The following is a 13,587-nucleotide window of genomic DNA, read 5'->3' as shown; positions in this document are numbered from 1 at the left end:
AAGTCTCCATCATCATCACTCGCCATCAGAGAAATGCAAATCAAAACCACAATGAGATACCATCTCACACCAGTTAGAATGGCAATCATTAAAAAATCAGGAAACAACAGGTGCTGGAGAGGATGTGGAGACATAGGGACACTTTTACACTGTTGGTGGGACTGTAAACTAGTTCAACCATTGTAGAAGACAGTGTGGCGATTCCCCAAGGTTCTAGAACTAGAAATACCATTTGACCCAGCCATCCCATTACTGGGTCTATACCCAAAGGACTGTAAATCATGCTACTGTAAAGACACATGCACATGTATTGTTTATTGTGACACTATTCACAATAGCAAAGATTTGGAACCCACCAAAATGTCCATCAATGATAGACTGGATTAAGAAAATGTGGCACATATACACCATGTAGTACTATGCAGCCATAAAAAAGGATGAGTTCATATCCTTTGTAGGGACATGGATGCAGCTGGAAACCATCATTCTCAGCAAACTATCGCAAGAACAGAAAACCAAACATCACATGTTCTCACTCATAGGTGGGAACTGAACCATGAAATCACTTGCACACAGGAAGGGGAACATCACACACTGGGGCCTATTGTGGGGAGGGGGTAAGAGGGAGGGGGGAGGGATAGCCTTAGGAGATATACCTAATGTAGATGATGAGTTAATGGGTGCAGCACACCAACATGGCACATGTATATGTATGTAACAAACCTGAACTTTGTGCACATGTACCCTAGAACTTAAAGTATATATATATATGTGTGTGTGTGTGTGTGTATATATATCTATGTGTATATATATGTGTATATATATGTATATATGTATATATATGTATATATATAGATGTATATATGTATATATAGATGTATATATGTATATATAGATGTATATATATGTATATGTATATATATGTGTATATGTATATGTGTATATATATGTGTATATGTATATATATACGTATATATATATATATATATATATATATAAAACAAAACCTATGAGAAATATGGGACTATGTAAAGAGACCAAGTCTATAACTCACTGTCATCCCTGAAAGATGGAGAAAGAAAGCAAGTAACTTGGCAAACATATTTCAGAATATCATCTGTGAAAATTTCCCCAACCTCACTAGAGAGGACAACATTCACATTCAGAAAATGCAGAGAAACCCAGTGAAATACAACATAAGAAGACCATCCCCAAGACACATAGTTATCACATTCTCTGAAGTCAAAATGAAAGAAAAATTGTTAAAGAAAGCTAGAAAGAAGAGGCAGGTCACCTAGAAAGGGTTCCCCATCAAGTTAATGGTGGAACTTTCAGCAGAAACACGTATAAGCCAGAATATAATGGAGGCCTATAGTCAACATTCTTAAAAAAAAGAATTTCCAAACAAGAATTTCATATCCAGCCAAACTAAGTTTCATAAGCAAGGGAGAAATAATATTCTTTTCAGACAAGCAAATGCTCAGGGATTTCATTACCAGCAGACCTGTCTTATAAGAGGTCCTGAAGGGAATGCTAAACATGGAAAGGAAAGACTGTTATGAGCCACTACAGAAACATACTTAAGTACATACAACAGTGACACTATAAAGCAACCACACAAACAAGTCTGCATAATAACCAGCTAACAACATGATGACCAGAACAAATCTGCACATATCAATACTGACTTTAAATGTCAACAAGCTACGTTCCCCAAGTAAGAATCACAGAGTGGCACTGAACAAAGAAGCAAGACCCAATGGTATTCTGTCTTCAAGAAACCCATCTCACATGCGGTGACACCCATAGGCTCAAAGTAAAGCAATCAGAAAACAGAAAAAATCAGGGTTGCTATTCTAATTTCAGACAAAACAAACCAACAAAGATTAAGAAAGACAAAGAAGGGCATTACATGATGGTAAAGGGCTCGATTCAACAAGATCTAACTGTCCTAAATATATACACACTCAAAACAGGAACACTCAGAGACCTACGAAGAGACTTAGATAGCCACAGAAAAATAATGGGAGACTTCAACATCCCACTGACAGTATTAGACAGACCACTGAGACAGAAAACTAACAAAGATATTCAGGACCTGAACCCAACCCCTGCCAAAAGGGCCTAATAGACATCTATACTCCACTCCATCCCAAAACAATGGAATATACATTCTTCTCATGTTCACATGGCACATACTCTAAAATCAACTACACAACCAGACATAAAACAATCCTCAACAAGCTCAAAAATACCAAAATAATAACAATGATGCTCTTGTACCACAGTGCAATAAACATAGAAATAAACACTAAGAAAATCACTCAAAACCATATAATCACATGGAAATTAAACAATCTGCTCCTGAATGGCTTTTGGGTAAATAATGAAATTAAGGCAGAAATAAAGAAATTCTTTGAAATTAACGAGAACAAAAGATACAACATACCAGAATCTCTGGGTCACAGCTAAGGCAGTATTAGGAGGGAAGTTTACAGCACTAAACACCCATATCAAAAAGTTAGAAAGATCTCAAATTAACAAACTAACAACACAACTAGAGGAACTAGAGAAACAAGAGCAAACTAACCCTGAAGTGATCATAAGACAAGAAATAACCAAAATCAAAGCTGAAGTGAAAGAAACTGAGATGTGAAAAACCATACAAAGGATCAATGAATCCAGGAGTTGTTTTTTTGAAAAAATTTATAAGATAGATAGACTGCTAGCTAGACTGATACAGAAAGAAAGAGAGAAGATCCAAATTAACACAATCAGAAATGTCCAAGGGGACACTGCCACTGACCCCACAGAAATACAAAAAACCTTCAGAGACTATTATGAACACCTCTATGAATGCAAGCTAGAAAACCTAGAAGAAATTGATAAATCCTGGACACACACAACACCCCAAGACTGAGCCAGGAAGAACATGAATCCCTTAACAGACCAATAATGAGTTCCAAAATTGAATCAGTAATATAAAGGCTGCCAACCCAAAAAAAAGTCATGGACCAGATGGATTCAAGGCCAAATTTTAAACAGCTGTTACTACTCCTACTGAAACTATTCCAAAAATTGAGGAGGAGGGACTTGACTCCCTAACTTATCTATGAGGCCAGCATCATCCTGATACCAAAACCTGGAAGAGACACAATAGAAAAAGAAAACTTCAATATCCTTGGTGAACATAGATGTAAATATCCTTAACAAAATACTAGAAAACTGAATTCAGCAGCACATAAAAAAGCTAATCCACTATAATCAAATAGGCTTTATGCCTGAGATGCAAGGTTGGTTCAACGTATACAATAGACACTTCTCAAAAGAAGACAAACACCCAGCCAATGATCATATGAGAAAATGTGCAACATCACTAATCACTAGAGAAATGTAAATCAAAACCACAGTGATATGCCATCTCACACCAGTCAGAATGGCTATTAAAAAGTCAAAAAATATCTGGCAAGGTTACAGTGAGGAAGGAACACTTATACACTGCTGGGAGGAATATAAATTAGTTCAGTCATTATGGAAAGTAGTTTGGCAATTTCTGAAAGAACTTAAAATTTCCATCTGACCCAGCAATTCCATTATTGGATACATACCCAAAGGAATATAAATCATTCTACCATAAAGACACATGCACACATATGTTCATCACAGCACTGTTCACAATAGCAAAGATATGGAATCAACCTAAATGTCCATCCATGGTAGACTAGATAAAGAAAATGTGGTACATATATACCATGTAATACTATGTAGCCATAAAAAAGAATGAGATCATGTCCTTTGCAGCAACGTGGGTGGAGCTGGATGCAATTGTCCTAAGCAAATTAACACAGGAACAGAAAACCAAATACTGCATGTTCCCACTTATAATTGGGAGCTAAACACTGAGTACATATGGACACAAAGAAGGGAACAACAGACACTGGAGTCAGGGTGGAGAGTGGGAGGAGGGTGAGGATAAAAAACTACCCATTGAATACTATGTTTATTACTTGGGTAATGAAATAATCTGATGAAAACCCTGTGACACACAATTTACCTATATAAGAAATCTGAACATGTACTCCAAACCTAAAATAAAAGTTAAAAATAAAAAATATGATACTACAAGGCTACAGTAACCAAAACAGCATGGTACTGGTACCAAAACAGAGATATAGACCAATGGAACAGAACAGAGTCCTCAGAATAATACCACACATCTACAGCCATCTGATCTTTGACAAACCTGAGAAAACAAGAAATGGGGAAAGGATTCACTATTTAATAATGGGTGCTGGAAAAATGGGATAGTCATAAGTAGAAAACTGAAGACTGGATCCTTTCCTTACTCCTTATAACGAAAATTAATTCAGATGGAGTTAGAGACTTAAATGTTAGACCTAATACCATAAAAACCCTAGAGAAAACCTAGGTAATACCCATTTCGGACATAGGCATGGCAAGGACTTCATGTCTAAAACACCAAAAGCCCAACAAGCACAAAAGCAAATTGAACAATGGGATCTAATTTAAACTAAAGAACTTCTGCACGAGCAAAAGAACCTACCATTCAGAGTAAACAAGGCAACCTACAGAATGGGAGAAAATTTTTGCAATATACTCATCTGACAAAGGGGCTAATATCCCAGAATCTACAAAGACTCATAACAAACTTACAAGAAAAAAAACAAACAACCCATCAAACAGTGGGCAAAGGATACGAACAGACATTTCTCCAAAGAAGACATTCCTACAGCCAACAGACACATGAAAAAATGCTCATCATCACTCGCCATCAGAGAAATCAAATCAAACCACAAATGAGATACCATCTCACACCAGTTAGAATGGCAATCCATTAAAAAGTCAGGAAACAACAAAGGTGCTGGAGAGGATGTTGGAGAAATAGGAACACTTTTACAACTGTTGGTGGGATTGTAACTAGTTCACCATTAATGGAAAACAGTATGGCGATTCCTCAAGGACTAGAACTAGATGTACCATATGACCCACCATCCCACTACTGGGTATATACCCAAAGGATTATAAATCATGCTGCTATAAAGACACATGCACACGTATGTTTATTGCGGCACTATTCCCATAGCAAAGACTTGGAATCAACCCAAATGTCCATCAATGACAGACTGGATTAAGAAAATGTGGCACATATACACCATGGAATACTATGCAGCCATAAAAAAAGGAATGAGTTTGTGGTCCTTTGTAGGGACATGATGCCAGCTGGAAACCCCATCATTCTCAGCCCAAACTATCACAAGAACAGAAAACCAAACACCGCATGTTCTCACTCATAGAGTGGGATGAACAATGAGAACACTTGGACTCGGGAAGGGGAACATCACACACCGGGGCCCTATCATGGGAGGGGGAGGGGGAGGATTCTTGGGAGTTATACCTGACGTATAATGACGAGTTGATGGGTGCTGATGAGTTGATGGGTGCAGCACACCAAACATGGCAACAAGTATACATAGTAATTACCTGCACCGTTGTGCACATGTACCCTAGAACTTAAAAGTATAATAAAAAAAGAAAAAAAAAAAAAGAAAAAAATATGGTTCAGCTTGTTATCCCAGCACTTGGAAGCAGAGGCAGACAGATTACTGTGAGGCTCAGGTGTCTTAAGACAAGCCTGGACGACCCCCTTCTCTACCAAAAATACAAAAATTAGCTGAGCATGGTAGCATGGCACCTTGTACTCCCAGCTACTCAGGACGACTGAGATGGGAGGATGGGCTTGAGACTAGGAGGGCTGAGATACCACCGCTGCACTCCAGCCTGGGTTGACAGAGCCAGACCCTGTCTCAAAAAATAATCCATGAAATAAAACTAAAACCGCTAAAGTATTTTCAGGAGTGGGTTGTCAACATTGTTAATTCCCACCAGCAGTTGTTCCACATTTCACCTCTATTTAAGTAGTTTTATTCCTGTTTTAATGAGGCTTAGTTACTTTTTTCTCTATGGATGTCCAAATTGCTCCAGTGCAGTTGTTGAAAAGGTCTGTCTTTCCTCCATTGAATTGCTTTTGCATCACTGTCCAAAAATCAGTTGGCAGCATTTGGGAGGCCAAGGCGGGCGAACACCTGAGGTCAGGAGTTCGAGACCAGCCTGTCCCCAACATGGAGAAACCCTGTCTCTACTGAAAATACAAAATTACCAGGGCGTGGTGGGCTCCTGTAATCAATCCCAGCACTCAGAGAGGCTAAGGCAGGAGAATTGCTTAAAACCGGGAGGTGGAGGTTGCAGTGAGCCGAGATCACACCATTGCACTCCAGCCTGGGCAACAAGAGCAAAACTGTCTCCAAAAAAAAAAAAAAAAAAAAAAAAAAAAATCAGTTGGCCATACTTTTGGGGGCCTATCTCTGGGATGTCTATTCTGTTTCATTGACCTATGTGTCTATCTCTCCTTTATTCTTGATTACTTAATATCAAGTAAAGTGATTCCTCCCACTTTAGGCTTTTTTAAAGATTGTTTTGGCTATTCTAGGGTCTGTGCTTTTCTACAAACATTTTAGCATGATCTTGTCTATGTCTAGAAAAATTATAATATACATGTAAATTGCATTAAATCTACATATCAATTTGGAGTGAACTGACATCTTTATTACGTTGAATCTTCCAATCCAGAAACATGGTATGTCCATCCATTTCCTTAGGTCTTGGATTTCTTCCATCAGCATTTTGTAATTGTTATCATATAGATTCTACACATGTTTTATTAGATTTGTATTTTTGTTTTCTTTGGAGTTATTGTAAATGTTATTGTGTTTTAAAGTTTTGTTTCCACCTGTTCATTGTTAATCTATAGAAATGGTATCAATTTTTTGCATATCGAATTTGTATCCTTCAATCTTGCTGAATTCACTTATTAGTTGTAGTATTGTTTTTTGTAGGCTCCATGATGTTTTCTGCATAGTCAATCATGTCATCTGAAAATAGTTTTATTTCTTCCTTCCCAATTGGCATAATTTTTATCTCCTTTCTATATTGAGAAAGAGTGGTAAGAGCATACACCTTTGCCCTGTTCCTGATCTTAGAGGGAAAATGTTCCATTTTTTAACATTAAGTGTGATGTAAGCTGTGGGTTTTTGTAGATGCTCTTTATCAAGTTGAGAAACTTACCTCAACATTGTTTCAGCTGTGTCCTGCAAATTTCCATATATGGTATTTCCATTTTTATTGAGTTCTATGTTTCTTTTACTCCATTTGAGACTTCCTCTTTGCCCCAAGAATTATTTAGAATTGTATACTTGTTTAATTGCCAAGTATTTGGAGATTTTCCTGTTATCCTTGTTATTGATCTTGATTCTATCTTATATAAAGGAGACAAAGATGTCTCTGTATATTTTTCCCTTGTCTCCTGACACTCAGGCTGTTGATATGGTTTATCTGTGTGTCCCCATCCAAATCTCATCTTGAATTGTAATCCTCATGTGTTGGGGAGGGGCCCGGTGGGAGGAAACTGGATCATAGGGTGGTTTCCTCCATGCTGTTCTTGTGATAGTTAAGTTCTCACGAGATGTGATGGTTTAAAAGAATGGCACTTTCCCCCTTGCTGTGTCTCCTGCCACCTTGTGAAGGCGCTTGCTTCTCCTTTGCCTTCTGCCATGATTGTAAGTTTCCTGAGGCCTCCTCAGCCATGTGGAACTGAGAGTCAATTAAATCTCTTCTCTTTAAAAATTACCCAGTCTCAGGTAGTTCTTTATAGCAGTGTAAAAACTAACTAATACAGTTGTTTACTTCTTCACGGCAGGCTGAGACTCATTATCTCATAAGCCTGTCAGCACAAGACTAAAATTTGTACGTATCAAATTGTTTTAAATATAACACAAATAAGCCTATTTTTGGCTATTTAGAGTCTACCTGCTTTGCATGCCCCACAGAACTGTGCCCAGCAACTGCTAGCCATAGATTAGATAAAACTTAGGAATATAAAGGCCCCAAACCTCTGCTGCCCATTGGAGCTCTGTGATCTAGAGACTCCCTGCCAGGTTACTGCGTGAAAGCATGTAGATGTGTAACCCCCTTTGCTGACACTCTTCTCCCTTAGGAATTTCCTTGCCTTCTGAGTGGTGCTCTTCACCCCATGCTATCACTTCTGGATAGTCTCATGCCATAAGGGACTACTCCAGCATGTGAACCTGTCAAAGCATCATCCAAATAAAGTTTTGTGTACCACTGCCACTTCATGGCCATAGTATCTTCCTTGATCATCCCCCAAATCCTTTGAATTCCTTTATATTCCATTATGGTTAATTAACATACTTCATGTTGTTTTAATTATTCTACATTTGCTGAACTTTGTTTTATGACCCAGGATATGGTCTATCTTGGTGAATGTTCCATGAGCATGTGAAGACAATGTGTATCTGCTGTATTGTTGGGCAGAGTGTCAGATCTTACTAGTTGACTGTGTTATTCCAGCCTTTTATATACTTGATTTTCTGCCTAGTAGTTCCATAAATTGCTGAGAGTGGGTGTTGATATCCCCAATTATAATTGAGGATTTTATTTCCTCTTTCAGCTCTATTGGATTTTGGCTTATGCATTTCCAGGCTCTGTTGCTTTAGGATTATTATGTCTTCTTTGTGAATTGATAATATTATTATTATATAGCATTCCTCTTTTTGGCTATTTTTTTTGCACTGAAGTCTAGTTTCTCTGAGTAATGTGTTGAACTCTTATGGCATCCCACTACATCCTACCCCATCCTGCCCAGGATGGGAACAATCCCTTTGTCCAGCACATCCATGCTGTATACACTACCCAGCCATTAATCACTTAGTACCCATCTTTTATCGTCTTACTTCATCTCGAGAAGGGTGAGTATAGCACAATGAGACATTTTGAGAGAAAGAGACCACATTCATATAACTTATATTACAGTATATTATAATTGTTCTATTTTATTATTAGATGTTAATTTCTTACCATGCCTAATTTATAAAGTAAACTTCATCATAGATATGTATGTATAGAAAAAACATAAAGCATATAATGTCTGGTAAAATCTGTGGTTTCAGGAATCCACTGGGGATGTTGAAATGTATGCCCTGTGGAGCAGAGGGGATGACTATATTTGGCTGAAGCAATTTCTAAGCAAAGTGTTGAAGGTATGGCTTGGGTCATCCTGAATGCTTATTGTAAAATGTGAGAGGAAAGACATCACTTAAAGATAGACTTGTTAGGCAAAAAGAAACTAGAACTTAAAGATTTGGTGAATTCTTAAGCTATCCATATTGCAAAAAATGAGAAAGTATGTTCGGGAGACAATGCTAAGGGTATAGCCAAGCAACTATTTAATAAAAAGATTAGTGTAAGTGTGAAGCACAGGCTTCATTAGTCATCTCAACAGAAGCCAGGCACTACTCTTCAAGACAAAGGAAAAAACAACCCCAAAGGCAATTCAGAGATCATCAGGGCTGCTTCCTCAGTTTCAAAAGGGGAGACCATTGCCTCAATTTTGACAGGTCAGATGGAGCCCCTGCCCAAAGCTGTAGGAGTGCAGTCACCCAAAGCCATGGGAGCAGAGCTGCTTGGAGCCTTGGGGGTCCCATCCCTGCCTAGTAAAGGTGTTGGGGCAGGATCTCTATCCAAGTGGGTCCATAAGGCAAGACTCCCACCACAGTGAGTCCAGAAGCCAGGACCTTGGTCCTAGAACACTGAGCTAAAGAGGATTATTCTCAAGCCTTAAGATCTCAGAGTTTGCCTTGTAGTTTGGACCTACTTGGGACTTGTTACTCCTTTTTTTCTTTCCTACTTCTCCCTTTTGCAATGAGAATGTTTCTTCTATGTTTATGTCACCCAAAAGTAATGTTGATAACCTAATCCCCAATGTGATGGTATTTGGAGGTAGGGCCTGTGGAAGCTGATTAGGTCATAAGGGCAGAGCCCTCATGAGTGGGATTACTATCCTTATAAAAGAGACCCCAGAGAACTCTTTTACCCCTTCCACCATGTGAAGGCACAGCAAGAACATAGCAGTCTGTAAACTAGGAAGTGGGCCCTCGCCAGACACTGAAAATGCAGGAGCCCTTGGTCTTAGACTTCTCAGCCTCCAGAAATGTGAAAAACAAATTTCTGTTGTTTATAAACCACCCACTTTATGGTATTTTGGTTATAGCAGTGAACTAAACAGGTGGTAATGTGCCAAAGCACCCGAGTTGCCATAGTTAATATGGAGTCAGGCCCAATCTCAAGCCAACTGTCAGATCATCTTTAATAACAGGTACTACTTTGCCTACACCAACCATTCTTTGTATCTCCTTTTAGAACAATTATATTACTGATATAAAACTGGTATATTACTGATTTGCTCCAAGTACATATTTTCCTCTACCTGGCTGTAAGGTCTTTGAAGTCAAAGGCTGTATTATTTTCATTTTTGTATCCATAGTGCCTGACACATAGTAGGTACTCATTCAAAAAGTATTTGTTGAATGCTAAAGTATCTGACACTGTTCTAGATGCTGGGGAATACAAGACACACAATCTCCTAGCTCTCGAGGAGCTTACATTCTGGTGGAGAAGAATGACAACTATGATTAAACCATTTAGGAGATGGTTTATACTTTTTTAGGTGTCTCTGAGTCTCTTGGAGACCCTAGAGCTGCATCTTTCTGATAAAATTTATCTTTGTAAAAATATATTGAATTGGAATAGACATAAAATCTCAAGTCCTCCAGTTCAATGATGCTATTAAAATATTAATTGTCTGAATGGTCCTGAGAATGCTACTGCTACGAGACTGCAGTTGAATTCAGCCAAAACAATGCACATTGTACACGCACGGCACTGGAAAATGTTTTACATATGTTGTTTCATTGAATCACCTTTTTTTGTTTAAAAAGGCCTTTCATTACCAACCTCTGCCCTCCCTCTCCTGCCAGGTTCCTGTTAAGTGCGTTTTTCACAGGATGCTCCTAAAACACCCTGTGCCTCCATCTAGTATAGCTGTAATTCTGTGCCTACTTTTCCGTCAACCACATTCACTAATATATTTTTAATTTCTCAAGGTCGGGGGTCAGGAGATAAGTACATTAATTTTATGCACTCTAGGGTCAAATTCCAACTTTCTTACTGATTGTGACCTTATACAAGTTATCTAATTTCACTGAGACTCAGTTTTCTCCTCTGCAAAATGAAAATAATAATAATGCCCATTTTTTGTAAGGATTAAATAAAATAATGGCCATAAAAAGCTTAACATGGTACCCATTATGTAGCATAGTCTCTTTAAATATTAACTGGCATGGTGTCTGCTATATAGTATGTATTTCCATAAATGTTTTATAAATTAGTCCCCATTTAACCTCTACTTAATGAATGAAGAGACTGGTGCCAGAATCCGGGTCTTCAGGCTTGAAATCTTGTGCTCCTTCTGTAACAACCTAGTACCTTATAGGTATGTGATTTTTTTTTTTTTTTTTTTCTAAGTAAAAGTTTGGCCACATAATCTGATGGAATTTTCATACTATTTTTAGATGTATGAGTCAGTCTGGAATAAATAGTGTAAGCACCAAAACATTAAAATTTCCACAACACTTAATGGCTTATTGGGATAACTGGACTGAATTGTAGGATCAGTAATATTCTGAAAAATTTGGAATTGCTGTCTTTAAAGTGACTAAAGCCTATTGCATGAAGTCCAAGAAATTCTTATATCAAATCTTACCATCTACAAGAGTATTAGCCTAGGGTTCTGATTTCTTAGATTAAGAAAGTTAATCATTAAAAATTACAAGAAAGCACTGACACTTCTTTTGGCGCTTGGAATTTTCTCCACTGTATGAGCATGGTTCTTGCCTTCTGAGTGCAAAATATGAGGTAGACCATTTTCTTTCTCTTATTTGTCATTAAAATATTTCTTTCTTGCCTGATCTACATCTCAAGCTACACATTCCTGTTCCATTTCTGAAATACTTATTGCTGTTAGCCTGGCATGGCATTTAGACAACTGAATCTTGAACAATTAAACATTTTCAAAGTTCAAAGAATGAAATCCAAAATAGTTAACTCTAAGTATTAATGGGAAATTGGGATGAGAAAAGCGGCTTCTTTAAAATTGCTCATGTCCCAATAGATGGGCAGCCATAGCCTGTGCTTTTCCAGTGCTATTGTGGTTTGCCTATTAAGCAATAACTATTTGGGGGGAGGTAGAAGCAACAAGTAGTGTAGCCTAAAGTTGATGTTACATTTGTATTACTTTATAATAATTTATAAATTTATAAGTAACTATAAAATATATGATACAGTTGATTTATAATCAATGTATAAATGTATAATAATAAAGTATGTACTTTCTTTCTGGCAGAATACTGTCAGTAAATATTAATTCAAAACAATGTAAAATGCTAATGGTGGTTTTTAAAGGATATATCAATCTACTTACTGCTTTGCCCTTTCTATTTATATTTCTCAGTCTGTAGGGTTTATCTTGTATTAACCCATCTGAAAAAGAATGAAGAAAATGATTATGTAAATAAGCTGCCACTTGTGGCATCTGACAAGTGTATTTTACAGACACATCTTTAGTGATTATGAGAGCATAGTTAAGAGCACAGGCTCTGGAGGAGACTGCTTAGACACAGTTTCTGTGACTATGTGACTAACTTGGGACAAGTCATTTGGCCTCCTTCAGCCTCGGTTTCCTCATTTGTTAAAAGACAAAGATCCTCCCTATAAGGTTGTTGTGTGATTTAATGGCTGAGAAACAAAAATTAAATCCTCAGCCCTGCAACCAACTGAGCAGACTCCCTCTTGGCCAGTGGACCCCAGATAAACCTTAAAAACTGAGTTCCCAGCCATGATGGGATGGGAGGTTGGTCATGCCTTGTTATACCCCTTCCTTTGCTAACCACCATTAGGCTTTCTTTCCTAATGGTTAAACAGAAACCGGCCCTTTCACAAGATTTATTCTCCCACTGATTTCAGCCAGCTGCCTGTTGCTGCCCCTCCCTTTTGTAATTTTGACACAGCTCCCACCAACACCACGGGCTGGTTCTTGCCAGTTTACGGAGACTGCACACAGGATGCCTCTGTGTCCTCCATTTCAACTTTTGATGTACGGAGTCTAATCTTAATGCATTTAAATGTTAAGTCTCCAGCCCAACGTGAACATAGGAAGAATGTAACATGTATGTTTGCTTACTATGCATGCACATGTTCCACTTGTCATTAATATTCATAGCTCCTCCTATAACTTGTTAAATATGTAGCCAACCTGTTTAGCATAAATTCCTCTCTCATCCTTTCCTCTCTCAAAGTGCCTGCTTCAGACTGGGCACAGTGGCCCACGGGCCTGTAATCCCAGCACTTTGGGAGGCCGAGGTGGGTGGAACCCGAGGTCAAGAGATTGACACCATTCCGGCCAACATGGTGAAACCCTGTCTCTACTAAAAATACAAAAATTAGCTGGGTGTGGTGGTGCGTGCCTGTAGTCCCAGCTACTCAGGAGGCTGATGCAGGAGAATCACTTGAGCCTGGAAGGCAGAGGTTGCAGAGGGCCGAGATCACGCCATTGCACTCCAGCCTGGGTGACAAAGCAAGACTCCGTCTCAAAAAAAA

At 38.3% G+C, this 13,587-nt stretch overlaps 1 protein-coding gene across 1 annotated transcript in view; it reads right to left on the bottom strand.

The window, feature by feature from the left end:
* The window catches only part of CATSPERT (catsper channel auxiliary subunit tau), a 145,785-nt gene that overhangs the window by 30,435 nt on the left and 101,763 nt on the right, over window positions 1-13,587 (bottom strand). Inside the window, exon 10 of the mRNA XM_017875604.1 lies at window positions 12,413-12,471. Within this exon, the coding sequence (XP_017731093.1) occupies window positions 12,413-12,471 (59 nt within the window). The remainder of the gene's footprint in view (window positions 1-12,412; window positions 12,472-13,587) is intronic.

Source organism: Rhinopithecus bieti, unplaced genomic scaffold, assembly GCF_001698545.2.
Source record: "Rhinopithecus bieti isolate Rb0 unplaced genomic scaffold, ASM169854v2 scaffold_980, whole genome shotgun sequence".
Lineage (NCBI taxonomy): Eukaryota > Metazoa > Chordata > Mammalia > Primates > Cercopithecidae > Rhinopithecus > Rhinopithecus bieti.
Note: the sequence above shows the minus strand (reverse complement) of the source record. Positions and strands in the feature narration are given on the sequence as shown.